At 34.8% G+C, this 27,340-nt stretch overlaps 4 protein-coding genes across 7 annotated transcripts in view; 2 read left to right on the forward strand and 2 right to left on the reverse strand.

Moving 5' to 3' along the window:
• Positions 1–655: 655 nt before the first annotated feature.
• On the reverse strand, positions 656–2,145 carry LOC109861808 (probable 28S ribosomal protein S6, mitochondrial). Its single transcript, XM_020441645.1, has 4 exons — positions 1,852–2,145; positions 1,512–1,651; positions 1,176–1,337; positions 656–807 (listed from the first exon to the last, which is right to left on the reverse strand). The coding sequence occupies exons 1-4, from the start codon at positions 1,894–1,896 to the stop codon at positions 705–707; spliced, it is 450 nt and encodes a 149-aa protein (XP_020297234.1). The 5' UTR covers positions 1,897–2,145; the 3' UTR covers positions 656–704.
• Positions 2,146–2,372: 227 nt separating this feature from the next.
• Positions 2,373–3,841, forward strand: LOC109860247 (peptidyl-prolyl cis-trans isomerase FKBP62-like). The gene is made up of 2 exons (XM_020439251.1): positions 2,373–2,581; positions 2,717–3,841. Exon 2 carries the CDS (start codon positions 2,737–2,739, stop codon positions 3,610–3,612), a length of 876 nt encoding a protein of 291 aa, XP_020294840.1. The 5' UTR covers positions 2,373–2,581; positions 2,717–2,736; the 3' UTR covers positions 3,613–3,841.
• Positions 3,842–5,653: 1,812 nt separating this feature from the next.
• Positions 5,654–16,311, reverse strand: LOC109864201 (atlastin). Of its 4 annotated transcripts, none has more exons than XM_020445211.1 (11): positions 16,208–16,261; positions 11,823–12,067; positions 11,511–11,591; positions 9,408–9,670; positions 8,425–9,204; positions 8,103–8,324; positions 7,798–8,012; positions 7,650–7,716; positions 7,500–7,529; positions 6,846–6,870; positions 5,654–6,517 (listed from the first exon to the last, which is right to left on the reverse strand). In XM_020445211.1, exons 1-11 carry the CDS (start codon positions 16,210–16,212, stop codon positions 6,366–6,368), a joined length of 2,085 nt encoding a protein of 694 aa, XP_020300800.1. In that variant the 5' UTR covers positions 16,213–16,261; the 3' UTR covers positions 5,654–6,365. The 4 variants fall into 4 exon arrangements, 2 of the variants coding, with proteins under 2 accessions (XP_020300800.1, XP_020300788.1); XR_002251410.1 differs by having other exon boundaries at positions 6,423–6,509; positions 6,840–7,209; XR_002251411.1 differs by lacking the exon at positions 11,823–12,067 and having other exon boundaries at positions 6,423–6,509; positions 6,840–7,209; positions 16,207–16,311.
• Positions 16,312–17,289: 978 nt separating this feature from the next.
• The window catches only part of LOC109863881, a 395,995-nt gene continuing 385,944 nt past the window's right edge, over positions 17,290–27,340 (forward strand). The window contains exons 1-2 of the mRNA XM_020444540.1: positions 17,290–17,375; positions 18,474–18,592. The gene's annotated coding sequence lies outside the window, so the exon portion shown is untranslated. The remainder of the gene's footprint in view (positions 17,376–18,473; positions 18,593–27,340) is intronic.

Here is a 27,340-nt window from a genome sequence, read left to right on the forward strand (position 1 = left end):
TTATTAAAACACAATAAGCAAATATTATTAGAAACATAAGAATATCACGTATCTGGCAATAAGATTTGGTTGTGGCTCTAGTTAAAATTAAAACACAGAATGAACAGAATTTAAATGACTCCTGTATAGACTTGTCAGTTATCACTAATTTTGCTTCTTCGTCCATGAACGGGTCACGTGACTACAATTCAGTATTTTATTGGTTTAGATCACGCATTATGGATCGCAAAAATAGAAAGCCGTCTATTCTGCGATCTGCAATCCGGATCCGAAGCTGCCTCGTCTTGATTGGCTAACTTCTGATCCGCAATCTGCAATCCCGATCCAATCCAAGTCCGCAATACGTAGTGTGACACGGGCTTTACGCCACATCACGTTCCAGCCAATCAAATCGTCTCAGCAAAACTATATATATATATATATATATATATATACTTACCTGATTAAAAAATTTTGTAAAAGTTTATTTAAACTGGTTTTAACTTAAACTGAAAAGTGTAAGAACAAAATTGTTGATGCAAATATAGATATATAATATTGTTGGGGCGTAAATTACGTAAAAGGTTTTAAGTGAATTAATATTTGAAAATTACTTCTCAATTATTATACAAGTTATTTTTTCTAATAGATATATTTAATATTTATAAGTTTTTCGAGATATCTTTACAGTACAATGTAATTATATAATAAAAGAATTTCTACAATTATTTATTAAAAGGATAGTGGTCCAATCCGCTGTTATATTTGAATTCATATTTGTTCCTATGCTGTCTTTTTGAAGATTCTATTAACTTTTGAACAGTAGGCCTGTGTAACAGTCAAATATATTAATTACAATAACAATTTAAAAACTCGTGAAAATATATAACTAAGTATTAAAGCTAATATAATACCAATATAATACCGGATATATATGTGCAATTTTATATATACATATTTTTTCCTTTAAACGTGTACATTACTACACATGAAGATTCGAATTAAATTTACTAAATTATTATAAATTATAACTTAAGTTTAATACAAATTGTTCTCATATATTAATTTATGTTTAAGAAAAAAATTAATATATATACAATTACAAGAACATCCAGCACATTGGTTTCTATCAATTTTAATACTTTGTTGTATATTAATTATTTAGTTACAAATAAAAAACATTTGTGAAAAATTACCTGTATGGAGGTGGTAACATTTCTTCATGAAAAGTACATGGTTTCTTCTGTAATTCAGTTTGTTTATATATCTTCAATCTAACAATATCAACATCTCGATTGCATTCATCTAAAATCTTTTCTATCTCTTTTGAAGGTGCATCAAAATATATAAGAAAATGGCTACAAATAAGAGAAATAGAAAAAGTATATAATTTTCATAGAAATATGTAATAAATAATATTTGAACACTAAGGAAAAAAATAAATATATTATTTGTTATTTATATTTGACTTGTATCAATGTGTAATACATAATTATATTTTATCATATTACATATTATAATTATATGCTTACTCTGCTTCTTTATAAACATGACCGTGAACACTAGCTTTACATGGAAGTTGTTTTACGCCCCAATTTTCCATTTTTCTTATAAAACCACCAGTGTTAAATATTAATCCAGCTGTTCTTTTTAAAGTTGCTGCTAGTTCAGGCTACAAAATATAAAGTTCTTATTTTATATATGCCAAAAACATTGAAGATAGATGTATTTGCATATAGTATTAATCACAAGCACATAAATGCTAAATGATAATAATGACTTATTGTTATATTATAACAAATAGTATATACAATAATAATATTGTACAAGTATGAGTAAAAATTATAGCTTATAACCTAAATTTTATAATACCTTTTTCATAATACGTAATAATAATGGCATTTCATATGTTGGCATGTTTTCGTACTCTTTTGCACAGTATTTAAGTAATTCGTTGATACACTACTATACTGTCACTATTTTAACAATACTTCTTCTTTGTTTTTTTTTCTGTCACATCTCAGTATCTTTCTTATTTTAAAGGCTGTATACACAAATAAAACATTGGCCAAAACTAGCCATACTATTGGGTGCTTTCCAACTACGTACACAAGCGACACTGTTCATTAGTGTAAGTGAGACACACTAATATGCTCTTTCTCAAATTAATGAACACAGTGTTACACAGTGCGTACGTAGTTAGAAAGCACCCTATATAAAACATGTACATACACAGAAAGTTTCTTACAGACAGAATTTGACAACATCCTGCGCGTAGCTAGAAGCGATGCAATAGCCAATCAGCAGTGTGCTCTTATGGAAAAACAGCATATTGATTGGCTTTTGCGTCTAGTCGCGCGTAATACGTTGTCGCGTTCTGTGAATAACTTTAACGCTCAATATATAGTTTGGTTTACAAGGTAGAATGACGCTTCTTTCTGTCGGATTCTTTCATTTCTGGTAAAAACACATCGAGTGAGCATAAGTACATTATTCCAGAAGGCGATAGAATAACACCAAAGAATTAACAAATTTTTCTACAATATAAAACGGCGAATATTTTCGGGTTACATTATAATATTCTTCAGTACTATTATTTACAGTAAGTGACATTTTGACATATGTACTGAAGTTAGAAAGTCGCGAACACATTAATTTTTTTACTTACTAGTTTTAGATATCTATTACTTTTTTAAAGCTTCAGTTTATATTAATAAAATCTTTTTTATATATACAGAATTGAATGGTGTTATCACTATGTTGCAATTGTGGGAATCTTCTGACAAAAGCGTCAAGAAGAATGTATTGAAGCCTGGAGTGTTTTCTAAAAAACCAACGGAATGTTCTACCTGTAATATTACCATTCAGAAAATAAATGTCACAGGAATATCAAAAAATGATCTGAAAGACAAATATTATACTGAAATTCTTGATAGTGAATGTGAAAAAGTGTTAATTATTGGTGAAGCAAGTGCAGAAATTGATAAGCAAATTGAACGAGCAATTCAAATGATGAATATCTTTGAGAAAAGTCGTATTACTATTATTATGAAACAGTCAGAAGACAGTAATAAATCTGTAACAGTGGAATTTGAGGTCACACTGACTCAATGTGAACGTCAAAAATCGATCTGGGAATGGAGCGCAGAAGAGAAATATAACTTAGCTTTGAAATACAAAGAACAGGGTGTCAAATTGTTCAAAGATTCTAGAATCGTCGATGCATTCCATAAATTTAGTAGAGGATGTAAAATTTTGATAACAATGGAACCAATACCAGACCCAGACCTAGACTTAAACAAGCAATTGGAGTCTGATATCAATGATTTACGCCTTGCATTATATAATAATATGGCTACTTGTCAACTAAGTCAAAAAAATTATGACCACACTGTTACTCTTTGTAGCAAAATTTTAGACAAAGATAAAAACAATGTTAAAGCTTTATATAGAAGAGGAGTGGCATATGGAAGTATGAAAGATAATGAAAAGGCTGTGGCAGATTTGAAAGTAGCACTTACATTAGAACCTAATAACCAGACAGTAAAAGAACACTTTATTATCTATAATGGTAAATTACAGGAATCAATTCAAAAAAGTAATGATATGGTAAGAAGAATGTTTAAAACTTAATTGTAGATTTAACATTATACTCATATGTACATTGTTATTAATTAATTTAAGAAATAAAACACTTCATAAATAGAAAAATATATTTTTATATTTCTATTTGCGATATATATAATTTACCTTCTGTTATAAATGGTCTTAATGTGTTATCTAAGTATTATATATATCTTAAAAAATTAGTAGCATTTTAATGAAGTTTTTTTGTTTTTGATTATCATAGCTGTATATAGATGTATGTACAAATATATTTATTCCATATTACTTTTATTATAATATTAGTATAAAAGAAGTGGTTAAAAGAATAAAACTGTGTATTTTTCTTATACTAAATATAAAAGTTGTAATTAAGATATCTTTTGTTAATATAGTTTCAATTACATATAAAACATTATTTAATAAAAAATGTCATGATTATATTTTTCTTTTACAATTTTACATCACAATTTGTGCAAAATATAGTATAAGTTTTATTCATATAAATATTGGCATCTGCAAATAATAATAATTGGATTGTGATTATATATTTTGTTAATATGTCAGAGTTTTTACTTATCTTATAAAATTTCGCAACAGTAAATTCGTTCTGATATTGACACTGTGATTTAATGATTGTTACATACATATATTATCTCAATTTAATTTAAAGTACGATACCGCGTGCTAAGTAGCTGTTTAATCAATTGCACACAATCATGCTGAACTTAAACAGATTTGAATTTTGTAATATATATTTGTGTGCTAAATTTATTTACTACATATATATATATTATAAGGTGTATATATATATATATACACACCTTATGAAAGTTTATTATAAATAAAATCTGAAGTTTTGCAAGATTAGTAGATAAATATAGCACGTAAGACGTAACTCACAGAAAATCATAATCCAGAAATAAAGTTAATGGCACTTTTTTATAATGTGCATTTCTGCTATACTTATGTACACCCACTCCATTCTAAATTGAATACAATAATAAAACATCAAATACGACTATATTAATAATACAAACTCTCCTTCCGCCTTTCTAATATTGTTATAATTCAGCAAATAAAAAATAAAAAATATTTTTTAAACTGTTTACATTTTGATATTTATCTTCGTGTATATGTAAATACGAAAATCCCAATAATCTAATACTTTTTAAAAATTACAAGATATATATGTATATCTTGTAAAGTAAAGCAATTATATTTTACTATAGAAAAAGAGAGAGAGATTTTGTGTATCTTCATAGATGAAATATTTTAATATATCAAACCCTTAAATTACAGAGAATGTTATTATATATGTAAAACCATCACCAAGTAAATTTCTCATAGTTGCAATATCAGAAAAAATGCAAAACAAATTTTTGTTATTTTAGTTTTCATTATTTATAAAAAATACGTGGTTTTTTATACTTGTTATATTCAAAACTATGTATTAATTATTACTTTCATAATCGAAAAATTTAATTTGTTACTGAATATCATAGTGTATATCTGAACTGTAGAATTTTCTCTGAATTACAAACACATAAACATATCACTTTATCAAATGTATAACATAACTCAAACATAAAGTATAGCAGTTAACTGGCAAGACTTGGTAGAAAGTTTCAATACATATATACGCATATATCAAATTGTATTGCCACAATTACTCATTGAACAAAATTTTTTATAATAAATTGTATACATCATTTTGTAGAGATAAATATACATATATAAATAAATAATATATATATGTATATATAACATCAAAAAATTGACAACTTTGAAACAGTATTGTTTAGATAAAAGATCTAGTAGTTCTATTCAATGAGCAATCTAGAAAACAGTCCAGCATCATCTACAATACAAATTTGAGCACTATTTAACAATATGTTGGCAATAAGATTTATCTTACACCTAAATAGGTTAATATAACGAATTTGGAGCATTGTATTTATATACTACAGAAAAAAATATGGCGCATAATTAAAATTTTGTTTACATACATTGTATGTCAGCAAATTCTACGTATCTTTATCACTTTTTCAAATACAGAATAACGTAATCGTACAGTATATACATTCTCTTTTATTAACCAATAGCTTGATACAATTAACTGACGTAGAGCATCTCTGGCACAAATGTAATCTGAAACTTGTTAGACTAAGCACATAATAAATAACAGATAAAATATCAAACAGGTTAATTTTAAAAAGCAAAAGTGCACGAAACAAAATCCTAGTTATGTATGAAAAAGAAAAGAAAACTTAGAAAATCAAAAAGACTGTATATGTGTTTAATGAAAAACAAGAAAGACAAATTCAATTTCTTTTTCAACATTTTACAAATGCATTTTCCTACGGTTTAATATATAAACTTGTGTAACTTTTTAAGGTATATTAACATCCCTGTAATAAAACTTTCAGATCAAACTACAATAATAAGTATATCTTCCACCAGTGTATATAAGAAATATTTTATTTTTAACAACATTATACCAAGGATATACTAGAAACTAGACAATACTAATAATCACACGATTTTCCACCAAACTAACGCTGTTTTACGAGTAGAATAATTCATGTGTATATACATTCACAGTCATTTTAGATTAGTATGTTTAAGTCGTAATCTGATTTAAGAAAAAAGTATTTATGGCGGTGTCAAAAGATTATTTGTATTGTAAAAATTTTTTTTAGTTGCCACTTATAGTAATATTAACATATAAGGATATAGCATTTCAATTGGTATGAATAATCGAGCCATTGTAGGAATGAATATTACATTGATTTAGGTTTGCCATTGGCAGTGACAGTGGCGTTCAATGTTGAATTTGTTACCGCTATTTCAGCAACCTGCGCCATTGCCATGACACCGCCAGGCACTGATTTCTCCACGAAGTGTTGATAGATTGGCTTCATGAACTGAACAAAAACAAAAACAATTTTTTGCATCATTATTTCATATGCAACAAATTATACTTTTGAACGTAAGATTATATATGTCTCAGTCTATAAAAAGTATCAAAATTATGAATTATTTATTAGTTTTACAAAATAATATATATTTATAAAATTTATAACACAGAAATGAAATAATAGTTACACAACTGCAATAAAGCTTTTTGATAAAACAGTTATAGTAGTTGTAATGTTTGAAGACAAGTATAGTCAATAGAACAGTTAAGAAAAGTATAATCAATAAAACACTTATTATCAAACATTTGAATATATGTAGCCAGCCAAATGCCATACCTTTTCGATATTTGCTCCTGTTAGCACTCAGCTTATCACAGGAATAAAAAAAAAGAGAAATAAGAGGGTGATATTAACGTGGATCATACTAAACACTGTTTTGATAAAAAGAATTAAGTGAAACACATAAACGTGTTAAAACATATCAAAAATATATTGAAGCGATACGAAAAATAATGAGGTTGATAAGTAAATTACAGAATTAAAATTTAAAAGGAATTAAAGCGTGAGATCATATATAGCCATGTTTACGAAGAACGAGGTAAGTAATATGACATATAGGTATTGCAAATATGATTACGATAACGGACAGGATCAGGTATCTTAATTTATATATTAATTTAAAACAAAGATGAGCGCATAGCCAGACCTGTTGCAATAAAAAAATGTTACATATTAATTGTAATAGATGAAAGACTCAATAATATGCAAGATATACACAGTGTGACAAGTGCTGTTTATGTATAGAAATTTTGTATATATGTAACTTAAGTGCAAATTTAAATATTTCTTTTATAAAAATATCTCATACTATCAATTCTTTAAGAAGTTTTATTGATAAATAATGAAAATTTATATTTTAAGTAAATGATAATTGTTTTTGAGAAAAAAATACATATTACACGTTTATATAACATTAATAAGTAAACAAATCTCTACCTTTTTCAAATATTGATTTTCACTAGTACACTGTGAACAATATAGTTTTTCATCAGGAAAGCATTGTTTATTCATACGAGATAAAAATTTGAATAGGAAATGCATAAGAAAGCTTTCAATTAACTTAAGTTCTATAATTTTTATACTTACATTCTCCCATATTTTATTGGCCATATCATCTATCTGTGTGCCAAATTCTCTGAATTCTCCGCTATACCTGATTAATATTCAAGTAAAATACAATAAGAAAATGAACAATAATACAAAGTTGTTTTACACATGTGATAATATAGTATACCTGATGTAAGCCCATAGTATAAGCGTGAGAAGGCCGAAGCCCATTAAGAAGTTGCATATATTCGCTATTGTGTACAGACCAACAAGACCAAATATTCCGGATAAAATATACATAGTTACAGCAAGTGCGAAGAACACTGCGGGTGTTCGCGCTGCTTTGAAAATATTTTTACTCTCATTGTGCGCCTTAAATTGCAAGAACGCTTCGTCCAAATCCTGTAAAAAGAATAAATTTTTTCAATAAAACAGGACAAAATAAGAAAAAAATTATAATGATTATATACTTTTACATATAAAAATATGTACCTTGATCAATTTTTCCATATATATTTTACTAAATTCTTCTCCACCCATCTTTCGTTTATTCTGAAATTGACGAAGAGCCGAGTCCACGCAGTGATTATGTTCCGAGTCTAAATGAGCGGTCGCCAAAAACGGTTTCCCCCCACCGCAAACGTTTTCCATCATTTGAAGATACAAATCCTTGGCTTCAGCTACAGCAGTTAAATTGTTAGCTTCCGCTGTAGCCTGTACATAAAAAAATATTGTAAATAAAAATAACAGCAAAAATTACAGAATTTTCTTTCTCCTCTCTTTTTTCCACTCTCTATCCTTTTTTTTTACTTACCACTAGCATGCTTTTCGGTTCGGGTAATTCATCTCCTTTGTAAAGATTAATATAACTTTTAAAATATTCCAATAGATCTTTTGCTTTCACAACCTGACCATTGATTTTCTTGGTCACTAGATTTTGGGGCGCCAGTATCATAGGCACGAGTACTTTCAACTGATTTTTGAACTCGGACTGTATTTCGGACAATCTACCGTCGAATTTAGGATTCGTTGCAATCTCGAGCCCGGGATGTGGCATGAGGAAACACGATATATCCGAAAAACAAGATTTGATGTGTTTTCGTAAACTCTGTAATTCCGAATGCTGCCTGTCGGAAATCTCCAACCTCTTCGCAAGCAATTTCTTTCCACCATCCGCGCCATATTCGGCCTCGTACGGATAGACCCAATCTCTGACTAAAAACTGCAGTCTTTGAAACGGCGTGCTCTCAGAACTTTCCAATGCCAGTCTACCATATTCAGTAAACAATTGCAGATGTTGAAGATCGTCTTCCTGAATATTTTGCGACAGATTGTATATTTGGACAGAAGACAGCATTGTACTTAACGCGAACACCGTCGCGCAATCCCGCACCGTTGACTGACTGTCAAAAGCGCCTTGAGTATCCATCAAAATGACAGCGACTTTTTCACCGTTTGCCAAGGTAGCGGGATAAACCTTCGACCACATTAGTATTCCCGTAGTGTCCCTTTCAGAACCGCCCCTCCAAGAAAAACCGCTCAGTGGTTCGTCTTCGGCGCCCAACCAAGAGTCAGTGTTATTTTGTAATGTGTACTATTGGTCAAGGTAACACATAATCGATGTATTCGTGATTATCCACAATTTCATTGGATGTCAGTCGATGATAAACGCGAACATGAAATAATATAAATTTAAATATTTTTGTAATCTCGTGTTATTTTTCTTTAATATCGACAAATAAAAATTACATAAAACGAAAACATTTTTTCGAATTTCCAGATATTGACCTAACCTACCTTGTTGTTCATGTAACGAAGAAAAAAATCAAGGAGGAAACTTTTGCCTTTCCTGAAGGCACCTGCAACAGAGACGACAACCACACTTCTATCTTTTATGTCGTCTTGTAAAAGAATTTCCGACAATGCATCTTCATCTAATTCGAAGGTATGATCCGGATGAGCAAGTACCACTTGCACAGGTCGCCCATCGTCTGTTGATGTGTTCTGCATTTGTGCGTTCGGTGCGATCCTTTCTATTCGATCGTTCTTTTCTAGATAATCTGCGACAGACAGCAATTTTCATTAAAAAAAAACTAATAATAAATATATGATAACATGAGATAATAAAAAGATAAAGAAAAAATTAATAATAAAAGGAAATATTATTTGATCGGCAATATTAAAATATATTTGAAAATTTATTCGATATAGATAGATTTTAGTCAAGCAAAATAAATGTTTTTGAATAATTTATTCTTAATTAAAAAGGTTTAAAAATTATGTTAATATAGTTTAGCACAACATTTTGGAAGAATTCTAAAACACGATATTAAACATAGTAAACGCAAATCAAAAGCTACTGTATTTTTACCATAATTCCATTTCTGTCTCGCATTCATATCCTTTTGCCCAAAAGAGCACGAGAGGAAGGATATGGCAAGGAAATTATACACGTAGACCTTGACACGACACATGTAACCGAGTTCTCAGTATAATTTATTGCATGTAGCGTAAAAACAAATAGTTCAAGTCTAATCCGTCGCTGGTTACGTGTTTAACGCGCTGATCCGTGACACATGACTCGGATCAGCTGTAAGAGCGATTAGGAATTCAAACTGTCAGCGCGACGAACAGTAAATTGACCAATCAGAAAAAGAAAGAGAGAGAGAAAGAGATTCAGAAACATCAAATATAAACCCGAAAAATTATGTCGTTAAATATTTCATCAAGTGTGTCGAAAAGAGAAAATGTACCAAGTTGATTAGCATTATCATCATAGTGTCGCATGTACTAAAATAAAAAAAAACATTTATAAATTTTCAAATTCTTCACATGATAGAAATATTACAAAAAATATGCAATATCAAGTTACTATCAAGATGGATATTATTTATTTTCCAAGTAGAGCGAACAAAGAGAAGAAACACAAGAAATTTTTCTTGAAATTACTACTCTGAGATATAATAAGCTAATTGACCGACTGGTATTTACATCACGAGAGCATCGGTAATAATTACACGGTAAGAAAACATATACCGGAAAATTAAAGCATGGAAGCTCCGTCATTCCATTTCTTGCTACGTAACAAAAATTATTTTGTTTTAAAGAACATTTAGAATTAAAAACTATTTTATCTTTTTTGTTTTCATCTGCTTGACAAAAATAATCGCTTCTCATAGTACACATTATATTACAAAATATATTATTAAAGAAAAAGCCTGTAATTTATATATAAGTATATTGTATATGTATATGTGTTAAAGCATATGTTTTACATATATACTTTTTGTCAATCGTTTAGCAAGGAAAATTTTTTGACTTTCAAAAGAGAGAAAAATAAAAAATATATGTAAAAATAAAAATATATATTTCGGAGCTTTTTCTATCCAATACCAACTTTCAGTGTCTCTCGCGTCACGTCTGAAATACATGCGGTCGAGATATTACGAGGATTCACGTGAATTCGAAAGAACAAGACGGCTTTTGCCGCAAACAATTCGGAAAAGTTGTAAACTCCAGACAAACCTCTCGCAAGAATTGCAAGAAGAACTCGGGCAATGCCCGAGAAAGCTACTAGCCGCGCGAACTCATCGCAAAATCTGATCTAGCGAGAATTCTCGACGAGTCAACGGGACGCTTTTGTTGGCTTTCATTCGTACACAAAGGAAAAGTATTTTACGAAAGAAAGAGGAGCGCTCTCGTGTGCGCAGAAGAAGTCGGTCGTCGCATCGAAATTCGCTCGGAATCGTTACATTTTTAGGAGGCTTTCAGCAGGCAGAGCTGAGACCGTAATCAGCGACGCAATTTGCGACTCGAAAAATAAAGAAACGCGCGGACGGATAAACGATTCAAAAAAGACTGATCGAACAAACACTAGGTTCGCTAAGAAAATTGACTCACCCATATTTTCAGCTATTTTGCGTTGTTGTCGTGGTATACGATTCACGTTCTCGTCGAGGGTCGTCATCGAGGCCTTCTCGGCTAAAATCAGATTTTTTTAAATAATACATTAGTGTCGTTCGATTATTATTATTATTATAATCTTATTGCATTTTTAAGTATGAATATATTGCTGTATATATTTTATTTATACAAAAATAAAAAAAAACATGAGTGAAAAATATTGGCAATTAAATACTGTTTTAAACAGTTTTCACTGAATTTTTTTATCGGCAAAAAACGATCGCGTTTCCGAAAACTTGTCTGACTAACTCGGCCTTTGCTGCGCGCGCGCTTCTACAATGACGCTGCGTTGCATAACATTTCCAAAATCGGAATTATGAACCGTCGTTGGCTGCTGCGTTCTTGTTCTAGGTGGTCTCGTTGGTTCCTTCATGGTGTCCGACAACAACCTTTCCGGTAACCTTGACCCTGAAGGATCGAACTTCTGTCTTGCTCTTACGGTTTTCCGGTCGGCCATATTTCCGACTCTCACATCCGTCAGATCGTACAGGTCCGGCAAGATCAAAACAAGCACGAAATATTTATCGGGAACACAACACAACTTAGTCGCGTAGATGCGCCGTGCATACGCGACACACGGGTACTAAGTCCGCGAAGAGAGCCGGACTAGAAATATCCCGGTTGGTAGTCGGCAACTCTTGGGTCGTGCAAACTTCGCGAGCTGGCAGCATCCCACGAGTGCCGACGCTACATCGTCAGAAACCGGCTGTCATGGCCGCGAAAACGTCGCTTTCGTAGTGGGGCATGCATATGAGCGCCGACAGGATTTTCCGCGTAAGATGATTATACATATATACAAATACAAACATATATATGTACATATATATGTAAATACATATACATATGTATATGTAACAATATATAGAAAAAACATACATATATATGTACAACTAAAAGAAATAATAAATATGTATCTAACTTTTGTGTAATGTAAATAGAAAATATAACATAAATAAAAAAGTTTAGAGTAACTTTTTACTATTTAATAGTTTTTTTAATGACTGAGCAATTTTAAATTGTTTAATTTTATGCGCGCTATTGTATTAATTCCTGCTAATTTTCACTAAGTCCGCATAATTATGACATATAACATGAAAAAGTAAAACTTTATGCGCATTCTTGATATTTATGTTACTTAATATTATTTCTGAATGTTATGCATTGTGAACCTTGAACGTTCTTGACCTTTGAATCGTTCTGTTTGATGTCGCTTTTTGTCCAGATTTATGACACGATGTGTGACGTACGTGACTAGTAGTCTACTTGCGCTAACAGAGAAGAAATATAACAAGCTTGTGAGTTTAATTTAGAAACATGTGACATACGTAATTTCATACATTTGCAGCGAACGCCAACTGAAAAGATGTACTTGCTGTACATCGCAAAAATATTGGCATCATATATTCTAATTATGTTTATCAAATAATATCTCACTTTACTTTTTTTACACATAATGTATAAAATACTCTTTATATATTTTTTAAATTTAAAACACAAAATAAAATTATTGTCGAAAAAGAATGCAAAATTCTTTGGACCAAAGAACATTCTAACACGGAGCAAGAAATGTTTTCTATTGTTTCTAAATAATGTATCATTATTTGATCGTTTTTCATTCATCTGACTGAATAATGCTAGTCTAATTAGCAAAGTGCACAAACGCGAGAATATGAATCCAATAAATGAATTCAACTCGGACGGAGATACGCAGCAGTTTACATATTAAGTGTGTAAGAACGCGTATTGATCACGTTGAGAACGAGCATTTATATTGGCTCAATTGTTAGATCTCTTGTCAATCAATTGACATCTTTATATATAAAAAATTTACTTTGCTACAGCTTGAAAGTATCTATCGCGAATGTAAAGACACAAATTAATACACTATTGCACTACATTCTCCAAAATATCTCCTCTTATTTTTCTTTTAATTATATAAAACAAAGTACTTTCATAAAAACATTTATTTAATCTACATTTTTGACTTGTATTCGTAGAAGTAATGTTTTCTGTTGTGTATCCATCGGTTTGAGGACATCCTATACGCTGCACTACTTTTTAATGTATGTAAGAGAAACTTCACAGAAGAAAATAGTCTTGAAGAAAGAAAATCATTACGATTGCCTATGTGCTCATTTCTATAAGTCAGAGTACACTCGCGGTAGATCCAAGCCGCAGCAATAAGCTGTGTGGGAACTTTTTTCATTGTCAACCTGACCGCGACTCTGTCTTATTATGTCCAGGAAAAGAATGTTTCATTGTGGTTATACTACAAAGAGAGAGAGAGAGAAAAAAGAGAGAGAAAGAAACATGTTTGTAAAGTGGAAGGCGAAGTACCGCAGGAATCAGCTTCAATTAACTCGGTGAATTGTCTCGGGCTCCGACGAGCAAGCCGGTGTGTAACGCCGGACTTCCGCCTAATTTATCGCGAGCGGCTCAGAAATTTATTGTGAGGCGTTGTTTCCGTCCGACGACGGACCGTCGTAAACTATCGGGAAAGCGGAGCCAGGGCTCGTTTCCATCGGACGTGCATACACGGCAAGGCAAAGCTATCGATGCTATTCAATAAAACACGCGCTACGTCGGGCTGAATAGGCGCGCCAATATGCGACTCTCATTTCCAATCCCCGAACAGCTATACACGTTTTGTGCTTACATACACACGTGTGTACGTTCATATATGCAGCCGGTACGCGAGCGTTGTCGCATCGCTTTGAGCGCTATTCCCATCTGACATTGTGTCGCGCGGATTTCATTTAATGCGGAATAATATTACGACTTCCTGCTGTGAGGCGTTACCGTGACGACATCACGAGAGAAAGAGAGACCGGATTTCACGTATCTCTGTATCGACGCGAAAAACGCGCGCGTTCGCTAATGCTTCTCGCAGAAACAGAGCGTATGTACGAGCGCGTATACATACGCGTGACTCGTCCTCGGATTAAAGCGATATGCCGATTTCAAAAGGCAACTTTGTTACAAACACGCGAGAATCCGCATTTTCCAACGCTCCTTTCCTTTCTCGCACGTTGTGTTTTTGTCTCTCTTTGATATTTTTAATTCTAGAAATCAAATCAGCCGACGTCAGCAAGATACGCTGAAACCTGATTATCTGTCTCGCGCTCTTTCCCGCGTATTTTATTTTTGTCTTACTCTCATCTGGCAATATATGTTATTGCTGCTAGCGATAAAGTTACAAGTGTATAAGATAATCCGTTTTTTTGTGTATATCTTAAAGAATACTATATAAAAAATTAAATTAAATTAAAAGTGAAATTATCCAAGTTTTACAGCAAATGATTTTCTAACACTGTTGAATAAATCAAATAATTGCGCAACCGCCATTCACACTAATTTTGTGACTTGCAGTCTCAACTCTGCTGAATGCGCGATTATTACACAAGCGTGGTCATCAATTAATATTAATTATATGTTTAATGCTCGTATCAACTAATATTAATTTTGCAAACATTAACAATTTTGCATGTTCAAAAAAAAACTCTACATGTGCATGTAAAAAAATTTATAGCAAAGCACAAGTTGTTCCTTTCTTTATTACTTTTAAGATTTTCAAACACATGTAGAATGCATCAGTAAAAGGAAATGAATGCACACATACGATAATGATAACGTGTTACAACAACATTCTCCTGCCAATCGTGTCGATTTCCTTGTTCCGTTTTCACTTTCTATTGCAATTATCATACTTTGTAATGCTTCAAACAATCCCACGCAATTGCGATCCGTATATTTGCACGTCATATATTGTTAGGTAATTAGAAAACTGACATTATACATGTGCATAAATTATCATAAAATTGTTAATTTTGCTGATTAATCGAACGCGCAAGAGCTCCAAGTTCCCTCGCTTTTGCAACGCTTTTAATCCTCGCCACGAGAAGGCGACACCTACGAAAGACTCCGTGCTTCGGACATTTACGTCATTCCTTTTTTTGACAGGATCTCTCGTTCATCCGTCGTTTCATCTATTACCGACGATCCTGGCGTAAGCGTGATATTTATAGACACTCACGTCGACGACTGTCCACTCGCGCGACGTCATCGCGTTTATCCTATTACGTATCCTATTACGCGAGAGAGCACGTTTTAACTCTTATCAGAATGATGTTGTTCGCGCTTGATATTCTCTCACCGAGCCACGCGACATGTCGAACCGACATGCGAGACAGCAACGTTCGGTTACACTCAATACGGAGACATGGTTGCACAATCTACGTATGTCGCGTGCTTTGTCCTTCGCATGGAATTCTCGCGCCGCATCTCTCTCTCTCTCTCTCTCTCTCACTCCCTCTTTCTCTGTCTCTCTTTCACCCAGTTTCTTTTCACATCTACATGTCACGTAACTGTATCAATCACACAGTTAGAAATAAACTCTACAAATACAGAAAGAGGTAACAGACGAAACACCACAATCAATGTAAAAACGATCGGCATGAGCAAAGTGTCAAACAGCATGGACACGGCACGACCGCTTCAGGTACAGCTGTTTTGCGCTCGAGACACGATAAATTGCGACCGTTCGCGATTTTAACGGCGAATGTTCTGCGTTAAGCAGTTTCGCGCTGTTTCCTCCTACCTGACTAAATGCCAAAAAATCAAGAGAAAAACTCACCCACATACGAGCTGCTGTAATCACCGTTCTGTTTACGTTGTCTAACGTCCGCCATATTGCGCTGCGTGCAACGTCACTTCCGCAGCTGCGCGCCACTTCGCGGCTTCGAAACGAACTTCGTCGCTGCTCGATCGCGCGTGCTCAATTATATGTTGTAGCATAATGCATACGCGCGACTGATGATTGCACCGGGATTTGATTTGCTTTCCGCTTGTTGCCACGAGAAGTACAACGTCAATGCAATATTAATGGTGTTTGCAATTTCTCGCGTAACTGGTAATTTCATATTTATTGTAAATCGGTTTTTGGAATATTTTTATCTGTGTGTGTGAGCGATTGTAGGCAACCAGTAAAAGGGGTTATGTAATTATAAGTACGATTAATAAAAAAATACACGTATTATATACATACACATATCTTATATTTAGTTTGTTTTTAAGTGATACATAATTAAAAAAGTGATTTTAAGATCATGTATATTTAAAGCGATGTATTTTTAGTAAATGTATTAAATATTTCCACTACAATTACACACACACACACACATTCATAAAATTAAGTATTTGATTCTACTATATCTCAATATATAGTCTTGTCAAGAGAAAACAAAAAATCTATATAAAGAATAACTGAAACGCGCATATGTTTACACTTACTCGCAAGCGAGTTCAAGCATTTTTGCAGTTATAATTTTAAAACATCTAAGCTTTGCAAATATTTCTTATTAAACAAATCACGAACACACAAGTCGCAAAGTAAATTTTCTAAATGTTTATATTTAATATGTTCGACAACATCTTCTATTTTTTAATATATAAAAAACATAATACACACATATTATGTACACGTACTTATTCATCAGATTCTCAAGAAGCGTGCTAGAGTATTTTATCGTACATTATTTTGCGTATAAAATCAGCGTGCAGTTTTGTCGAATACCGGTTATCATCTGTGGTGACACGTATATGTGACGTTCGCGAATTTCGAAGGCGCGCGCCGTCCGGATTCGCGGTTTCGGCAGCGCGCGGCACTACTTTCGCTGGCGGACGGCGATTCGACGCGGCGGTGGCGCGGTCGGTCGCGGATCCCCCATGGTGGAACGTGGATGCTGTGCGCGGTGGTTTCGTGTTCTGTACACGCGCGAATACGCGCGCGACAATACACAGACGGTAGGTGCCTGCTCGCTACGACAACAACAACGTGTGTGTAAATACGCCGCGTTCGGTTTTTCTTACGCGTTCTTGTTTTCGCGAGTGATAGTCGTTCGGTTTGGCGAGATGATGCGTTCCATTGACAGCAGCCCGTGTTGCGCCGTGCGCGTCGACGCGCGAGTCGTCGTTCTGCGATCGACCACGAGTAGTAAATAAATCCGGGAAGAAAGTGAATACGGAGAACAACGAGAGATAGAAACTTGACTCGCCGATTAAAAGGGATAACAGTGACACGAGTATTACGCACGAAACCGGTTTTCGCAATGCGGAAAGAGCGAAAATTTAAACAACGATCGAGATCGTAGGATGAACGAGAATTGTTGTTGTGATGGTGCCCGGATTGAATATTATAGTTAAACAAAGAATCTTTGAGCGCGACTTTTATTTGCACTGTAAACTCGTGACGTTGCGAATGTGTGTGCATATGTGCATGTGCAAACAACGTGCACCGCGCCGTATACTGGTAGCAGCAGCAACAGCGTGAACGCGTCTCTCTCCCGTCAGTTCCCGCATCAGCAATTTCGTTAATATTCCTCGCATGAAGAAGCGCTCATATGTTCGCCGCTTGGTGCTCGCACGTGATTCGGAGGCCGGTTCGCGCGTGACGCCAGCAAGAAACCTTGGCGCGGTGCGCTAGCCCTTTAAATCGCCCGGGGCACTTCTCTCACACTGAGCGCGCGTATAACGGTGCTCTCTCGGTATCCTTCTATCCGGCCATTTAAATCCCATGAGGTCGACCGGCCGACTAACCAAGCCCCGACCGACGTACCGATTCGACGTTGTTTAAAGGACCCGGTCATTTCGATCGTCACATTGGACTCGCAACTCTCGTTTGCTTTATCGTTTGCGCGTTCTCGCTCTCGCTCCGATGTCGCTATCGCCGTCGTCGCTTTACAAGCTTTTCTATACGACGCCGCGAGCAGTCACGCGTGCGAGATCGTAAACTTCCCGCGCGAAGATTCACGGCGCGACGCTTGACCGTGTTTTGGCAGCGATCACCGACAGTTAGATTCACCCTGCTTCTCCTCTCATCTTCGTTCTCCTTCTGTGTGTTAGCCACAACCTCAGGACCGAAGAATTATGTAACGCCCGCCGAGGAGTCGACCACTGAACCCGCCCGTCCGGCTCGGAATGCGAGATTTCTTTGCAGTTTTTGACGAGACGTGTTTGGCTTCGTGAGTATTTACCTTTGTTTTCTTCTCTTGGCTGATGCTAGCGTGAGCGCGATTCTGTTGCAACTCATTACCGCGTCGATTCGAGGACTGCATTTTATTTCAAATTTATTTTTAAATTCTGAAAGAACAAACACAATTTTGTATGTGATCAATAATATTTGCTTAATTGCGATAAAAAAGAGAAAATATCTTTTTGAGTTACAATAGAACAAATTAATTAATCAATTAATAAAAATAAAAGAGATAATTAAAATATCACGTATATATTATAAATTGTTAAAACTACTTTTGATGTATAAAATCTCTATGAAATGAAAAAAACAAATTAGTCTCTAATTAGTCTTAGTAATTACAGTACTTACTTAGTGTTTTACACTTTATTAAGAGTGCATCTTTTATAATGTTAGAAATATTACAAAAAGCAAAGAGTAAATTATTTAAAAGGTAAATGAATCAGAAGACAATGAATCGCTCTTTTAAAGCAAAACAAAGCCCGTCTGTATTTTATTTTGAAAAATAATCCTTTGATATTTTAAATATACAATCTCTTTTATTGAGATGCTAAGAGCAGTTTAAATACATGATGTTTTAACATATTTGACACATACTTGCCATATGCTGCATGAAAATTGATCAAATATTATGTGCAAATCAACACTTATAAAATTTATAGACCATCGCTCATTAGCAAGACATTAGAATTGTCAAGATTCAATCTTCGATGGCTGAACTTTTTCTCAGCCGGTTGTCATAAAATGACTTTTTAACGAGTTTGTCGACATGAGTGCAGCTTTTATCGTTGCTTTTATCTGGCGAGATTCCGATAAAACAAGTAAAATTTTAGCGGATGCGTCATCACGACTGTTGTAAAATACAACAAATGTCAGAGAAAGTATAGATATATTTACTTACTGCGACTATCGAATAATCGCTAAGTATGACGATAGATATCTTCTCTCTCATCGTAGCTTTTTGCCTCAACGAGAGTAAAAACCAAAAAAGTTAACGTTTCATGTGTACTTCGACCGTCACGTGTTGTTCGTGGAAAAATACAATACAAAAACCAAGATAAAGCAAAAGTCTGCAGTAGTTCAACTTTGATCAATTACGAGCGACTTCAATTATGTAATTTTTTCTTATTTGCGTTTTGTTCAAATGTATTTTCATGTTATAAAGTAGTTTTTATTTATTTATTATATTTATATAGGATATAAAGATATCTTTTCTCAAGTGCAATTATTTCACGTTGCATATGGTAATGGTATATATAAAATAAGATATAATTTACAATTGTCATAACATGATTTTTCTTTGATCATCGTGTTATTTTTATATTATGATCATTGATTTTGTTGGAAATCCAATATTTCCTTGATGCTCTAGTGTGTGTGTATTTTCACGAGTTAAACGATTTATGAGTTTAATCACAACCATTTATCGGAGTATCACTTTAAAAGTCATACTAATTACTTGTTTCAGTGGCCTTAGGTTATTTTCGTGGCAAACCGATTAAGACCTACTATGACCACATTCGTGGTAGTATATATGTATACGTGTTACTTTTTATCTTATCACACGAGTGTGCGCGAGCTGCAATTATTATTGAACGAAGTCATTTTAACGCTGTAAATACAGGCGGACAAAAACACATCCAGGTCGCGTCGCATGGCGTGGTCACTTGTAACGTCGCTTTTGTAATTACGATCACGTTAAAGTCCATGAGAGAGCTCGCGGGGATGCCAAATGTTGTGTCTAATAGATTTCTGTTGCCAAGGAGTGCAGCCAAGCTGTGGTATCAATTTATTAAACTGACTTCTCTCAGAGAAACATGGTCAGAGTCCGATTCTCGTATTTTTCCAAGCGATAGTTAGAGCTAATCTTACGACATAGAATTTTTCAATTACTTTCAATGCTCAAGCATCGATATTAATTGATAGAGATTTGATAAACGATCCGAATAAATTAATCGGATAAACTTGTGAATTTTCAATGACCATTGTCTGACTTGGCGATTGTAATGCGAATCGATTTCTAGCAGTCGCTTGTGAGTTATTATATTTTCTCTCCACTATTTATAGCTGGAGATATTTGTTTATATTTGTCCTATAAAATACGACTTGTGTGTATGTGTGTGTGATGGTGAAAGCTCTATCGGCAGTCGGCGCGCGATGCACAGACGTAATGAAAAGCCGTCTGCCATTAGTCCGCGTGTCGTGGCCGGAAATGGATGGCTGCTTTTTTGTTTTGTTTTCTTTTTGTTTGTTTTTTTCACGAAAATCGCGTGACGTTGCCGCGCCGCGGCCCGTCACGTGCACACGCGGCGTTTCTGATATCGCCAACCGACTGCATGTAAAATGCCGCCATTCTCGTTTTCGCAACGTGCATTTCGCGCAAGCGACTCCCGTAAAATCCGATTGAACGCGTGCCATGTGTAATGCATCATATTTCTGTTATATTTTTTGTCCAAACTTTGTTGTATGCATATTTAATTGTAGGTATCGATTTTCTTTGACTTCTTCTGGATAGATACACGCGCTAGATTTAGAAAAATATTTTTTTATTACAATAAATTTTTAAGATGTTAGAAAACAATTGTTCCTCTAAATGTAGCCATGAAATTATCGCTCTTGTCATTCCACTACGCGTGAAGTACATTTTGCACGAAGCGAGAAGCGTAATTTGAAGTTTCCCGGCTCTTCTCTCTTGCGCGTCCGATCTTAACCGAAAACGCCGAACTCGCACAACTCTCACGGACAGAAAATCGAGGTATCGACGCGCTCGAAGCCAGCGACGTGTAATTACTCGCGCGCTTAATTACTCCGCCAGGTTTTTCACGGCGATGTTGCGCGCGCGCGTTTGCTTTTTATTCGCGAAACTCGGAAAAAGTATTCTCCTCGCATACAAGCGCTTTCGTGCGCGCTTCGACCCTTTCACTTACGGACACATCAATCTCGCCGGTTGCTTTTCCGACGTGCGGCCACGATCCCTCATTTCCAACCGTCTTTTATTCCCTTTCTTCCATGGCCATTCTTGCTCGCGTTACGTAAGCCCGCATTATCATATCTCATGTATGTCGCGGTATATCTCGCGTTACCGCAGAATTCATTGACATTCGTAGATAAACATATCCATTCCTTTTAAATTAAAAAAAAAAAAAAAAAAAAAAAGAAAACATATCCAGCGTGCTCCTTTTATTACATAAAAAATTTTGTTTATCAAGTTATGGCTATTGCTATTTTTCTTGTTCCTTAACTACTATAATTAGATATGTTGCTTTTGATATTATTTAAAGAGTTTATAAGTTCCCATTATGTATATATGACATAGCAATTAATAAATATCTTTAAATTACTGAAAATTTGAAAAAAATAAATAAATAAATAAATTCCTCATACTTTTTTAAATCTAATATACGTGTCGGTATGTAATGCAAAAATGTATGTTCTAAACGTGACGTATTTTTATGCGTATCTGTCGTATTTTTATGCGTATCGATCGAACTGTTAACTCGTATAATTAATGGTGCACGTCCGTATCGCGGAATTTTCTGCTTTTCCTATGAGAGTTTAATTTTGTGGCGACTATTCACGTCGTTCTCTCCATTCGTGCATGATTAACTTTCATCATGTACATACACGTATCGAATTTTAGATTTTTTAGGATATCATAGTAGATTTACTCAACTTTTATGCTTTGAGAAGTTGTGAATTCGCACGCGGCTGCTAAAAAACATTTTCTGATATCTCGCAACCGTTTCGGAAACATTCATCCATTACATTTTTGCTAGAGTCGTATTCATAAATTTCTCTGCAGTTTTTTATAACAAACAAACGATAGTATGTAATATAATGTTTGAAGTAACGTATAAATTTTATACAACATTGTATGTGCGTTCTCCAGAAATTACATTAATATTGCATGTCATTCGAGATTTTATCGGACGCTATATTTACAACAGAGACCGCCACACGCGCCTGTTTCTTCCATGAAGTAATTGGATGTCTGTATCTCCGGAAAACTCCGCAGTCCATTCGTAAATCGATATATTTCATGCCTGTGACAGGTGCCGCCTCGTCTGCGTAAATTTGTCATGTCCGTCCAAAGCTCCAAAAATAAGCTCCCTTGCCACTGTCGGCCTCCGCTTAAATCGTAATCCTTCGGTTCGCTATCGCATTTCTTTAATCCGTGCATTCATATACCTACCGAGATCAAAGAAAGTACACTAATTAAAAAACATTTTATTCACATTTTCAACCGTGACTTTAATGTTGCTATATGGTTATCTCAATTACATTCAATATTCAGTATAGAAGTATATTAGCTTGGTTTTCATTTCAAGTATAATTTTGTCATGTCATTGTGTGATTTTTTACACAAGTACAATTTTCACGAAAACATACAATTACTGCAAAGACTATAATCTCTTCAAAAAGAGACACTTTCATGATGATGAAGCAGTTTCTCTGCGTGGTTGCTATTCGCTAATACTTGTCAATTATCGTACAGTTCATTTGAAGGAGAAATAATTTTTTCGCCCATTAACACACCGAGTAATAATTATTAATCGCAATTGTATTTTTATTTATAATTCCACACTTGATCGCAAGGACATTATATTGTTTGTTTTTTTTCGCATTAGTAATATACTCTTTTGTACTCATTTGACAACAGTGACATAATATCGTCAATAATTACGTTATTAGAGAACAACTTTCACGCTGTCATAGGTTAAACGATGTACAAGCTTCATCGATCCTTCTCCGATTGGCAAATTTCTGCAATTCTACGATTATTAGGTCACGTATTTGCAAAATTCGCCGACCACTAAGTCTCTCGTACCAAAGTTCGGTTCGCGCAGGCGATTCAAATAAAGGACTCCGACCGCAGAATGCTAACTATATTGCATGTGCAAACCCCGAGAGCGGCAGAACACGTTACAAGTATGATTGCGTCCGTTGGCGAGTTCGTATTTGCTGCGAACCTACGCAAATGCAAACGCTCCATAATTTCAGGTCAGTTATCGTTCTCTCCAATTCGAATTTAATTACAATGGGAGGTTTTGTTACAAAAAATGCAATGTCAACGTATGACACGGTGTCGAACGGTATGGAAGTATGATCTTTTGTGCTTGATGCGATCTCATGCTCGAAATTTCAGCCTGTTATCTTTTTTAAACTCAAATACGCATGTTGTAGCTAATTACACATATGCTAGTTGCTAAAGTAATACGTACAAATAATAACGCATAATTACTTCTAATACAAAAACCAGATGCAAATATTGCATAATATCCAATACATGAAAATGTTATAAAGCTCTAGTCTCATATATTTTTCAAATTCAAATCCGTTTTATTAAGTATTACTAATTCATATAAGCATATAATGAAATTAATAGAGTGTAAATAATAATATTTTATAATGTTAATGTATTATTGCTCCGTAATATTCGCGTATCCACACGTGAACGATAGCGCATAAAAATCCGATTAATCCGCTGGCTTTTCATCGTTACGCGGTGAACGTACGCTGTTTCACGCACCGCTACGCTGCTGTTCTCATATACTGGTTGGTAGCAGGGCTATGGTAAAATCCGTTATTATCGACGAATAAACGCGACGGCAACATTTAACGCTTAATTATTTTACCGCGACGTGCAATGTGGCGTGTCAATGCGAAAATGGCCGCCTTTTGCTGGCATTTTCACTGTGTGTTTTGTTTTTGCGTGAAAAAAGAAGACGTGATGTAAAAACGCAACGGAAAAGAGTCGACCGTCAAATTCCTATTTCGCATAACTCCGTTAACATCGACACACGCGCACGATTCGCATTTTTATTTAGCCGATCTAGAAAATGCATCAGAGAGAGGTGAATTTGACACGCAATGCATCCAGCAAGATAGCGTAGGATTCTCGCGCGCGCTAATCTCAATTTTCCGCACTCTCGGGTCGTCGCAGAAATTATTTTAATCCGTGCAATCTACGATCGGGGTCATATACCCCAGCGATGCACGTATATATTCGAAATTAGTATTACTTCTCTCTGTTTTTATATTTTTTGGTTAAATCCATAGCAGACAGATTGTGGCGCACACGTACGCACGCACGCACGCACGCACGCATGCACGCACATATTTCACGACGTGTGTCACGTCGCAGATTCACACTCTAGCAGAGCGCGACACGGATGTGAAGTGATTGCAATTAAAATTTGTTTCGCGAAATTGTTTACTCGCGCTCCGCGCGCGCCATAGCGAAGGCTGTGTTTTTTATTTCACGCTTTTTTTGCCTTTATCGCAATTTCACGGTGAATCGAAAGTTTTGCCGTTAGAATTTCTGATTCTCTCATTTTTATCTCGGTTATAAGTAAAAAAATGCTACAGTTTTTTTCTGAAAATCCGATGATATATTAAAATCGTTGCTTAGTACTGGAAAACAAGTTAAAAATAATAGCTGTAAAGCGAGATCTCAACTTGTCGATATGCGCACACAATTGCGCGGCAGTAAATATTAATGTAAAAATAATTATGCATGTTAGGATAAACAATATCTATTGCTTCGACGGAATAAAGCGATATGTAACTATATGCGTGACAGTAGAACAGTGCGCAAATTTTTAAATCTAGACGGTCATGCTAGACTTATTGCAACTTTTCTTTATTTCAACTGATTATAAATTATAAGAATTATAATGTGATGCAAACATAGGTACGCGCGTCTATAGTATATAAACATATTTTTTCACTCATATACAAAAATATGATTACAAAAAATAGAATAAATATACGAAAATAAATATTTTTCTTTTAAATAATTCGAACTACGGTTCACGTCAAAGCAAGAGCAGTTCCGCGCTACGTAAAAATCTACGTTTGTATGATGACGGAAGTTTAAACATCCGCGACGTACCCAAAGCAAATTCGGGTTACGTGTCCGATTATCGGTAATATTTCCGATACACCCGGCTGTTAATAATGCTTCTATTATTAATGAACGAACTCGCGCGAACGCGAGGGGGTATTAACGGCCCTACCAGACGCGGAGCAATATGTCACGAGGCCCGATAATGCACCGCGCGAGACAGGTGACGTGTAATTGTAAACTCGATCAAAAAGGCCGCGGCTGCCAATGCGATCGGCCGCCGGTACCGCATTTGCCGCGTTTGCTGCGTCATACAAACGCGCTTATATATCTACCCCGACCGCCGTACGTCTGTCACACGCAGAGGTAATTCGGCGAGAGTTTTCGAAATGTTCGATCATTAAAAATGCTGTCGACAGGAAACTCGCGCCGATTCCGAGTTCGCATATATATTTCGGCGCGCAGATTCGACGTTTTGAAATGTCTCGCGAATAATCGCTGAAATATAAGAGAAAGAGAGAGAAAATAACATGATTAACACAAATAAAAAAATACACTTGTCTCATGTGAGATACTGTTTTGTCGTTTATGAGAAATTCCAGATTCGCGATTCACCGGTAGCTGACTTTGTCAAAAAAGTACGCAATTAGTACGTATTGCTTGTGTTCGAGAAATGAAGCAGAATGCCATTCGGTGCGTATGTGAAAATATAACGTTATCGACAAGTACAGAGTAAATGTTTTCTTACGTGTGAAACTTCTCAAGATAGAGCTGTCTCTATGACAACATGACCGATAATCTTCTCACGTCTACACGACGTGGATATTCATGTGTGTTAGCGATATTTCAAGGACATCAAACCAGTTCTATGACCGATTGCTACGACTTCTGTACGGTATGCATTCTGCTCAGTCGCTCTTCGTATGAACATAGAGAATTTCACAGAAACGCAATATCGATGGCGCGCCATGGTGTACAACTAATAAATTAGCAAGTAAACTGTGAATAACATCGTTATTATACGGTGAATAAAAATTTAACCGCGTTTGTATATGAATGTTATCTGTAAAAGGTACATATATATATATGTGTGTGTGTGTGTTATAATTTTATTTAATACTAAAATTTTAATTAACTCAATCTCTGAAATTAAATCTCGTTAAACGGTACATAGTTATTGGTTATTAAATTTTCATTTGCAGATTTTAATTTTATTTCCACTCTATAGAATATTAATATTACATACACATACATGTATTAATAATACTCTTTCATCATTTCAAAATATACATGTATAATCGCTCGATTATTTTATATCGACTGATCTCTAATTAGTTCAACTATTCGAAGTTGATCTTATTCATGACGTACGACTTTTTTTACTGTATATGCGACAAATTTATGAAACAAAGAACAGCGACGTATATTAAAATATTATTTTTCACCGAGCGATGAGCTTGCATCCGGGCGTATAGCGTCATTATCCGAAACGTAAAGAACGATACGTGGCGATGGCGGAACACAGGCAAGCGACAAGATTTATAAGGCTCTCACGGGCCGCCATAAAGCTTGAGAATTCTATTTATTTCGCTCACGCGGGGCCAAATGTGGGCCGGACGCGCGATGAGATAAATTTACGGTCCTTTTTAGGCATCAAATCTGGCGGGTCGGTGAAGTTTGGCCTGCAGCCAGCGGAGGCCTCGACCACTGTGCGAGCAAACTACACCAACACGCGAACACGGCATTATGAGGATATTTAATTTGTGCTTCGCGCCGTTATATTTCACTCGGCGCTGATAGAATGGCTTGTTCTCTCTCGATTCTCTGTTTCTACGCGGTCTAGACGTGATTTACTGCGATCTCTATCAAATCGACTTCAAAACACATGCT

This window comes from Pseudomyrmex gracilis, unplaced genomic scaffold, assembly GCF_002006095.1.
Source record: "Pseudomyrmex gracilis isolate BER0280 unplaced genomic scaffold, ASM200609v1 scaffold_0, whole genome shotgun sequence".
Taxonomy (NCBI): domain Eukaryota; kingdom Metazoa; phylum Arthropoda; class Insecta; order Hymenoptera; family Formicidae; genus Pseudomyrmex; species Pseudomyrmex gracilis.

Coding starts and splice junctions, on each gene's coding strand:
- LOC109861808 (XM_020441645.1), bottom strand. CDS start 1,896: ATGCCAACATATGAAATGCCATTATTATTACGTATTATGAAAAAG. Junction 1,652..1,851: donor TATTACGTATTATGAAAAAG/GTATTATAAAAT, acceptor TATATTTTGTAG/CCTGAACTAGCAGCAACTTT. Junction 808..1,175: donor ATGTTACCACCTCCATACAG/GTAATTTTTCAC, acceptor ACTGTTACACAG/GCCTACTGTTCAAAAGTTAA.
- LOC109860247 (XM_020439251.1), top strand. CDS start 2,737: ATGTTGCAATTGTGGGAATCTTCTGACAAAAGCGTCAAGAAGAATGTA.
- LOC109864201 (XM_020445211.1), bottom strand. Junction 8,325..8,424: donor AACCGAAAAGCATGCTAGTG/GTAAGTAAAAAA, acceptor TTTTATGTACAG/GCTACAGCGGAAGCTAACAA. Junction 7,530..7,649: donor CCAATAAAATATGGGAGAAT/GTAAGTATAAAA, acceptor TATTGTTCACAG/TGTACTAGTGAAAATCAATA.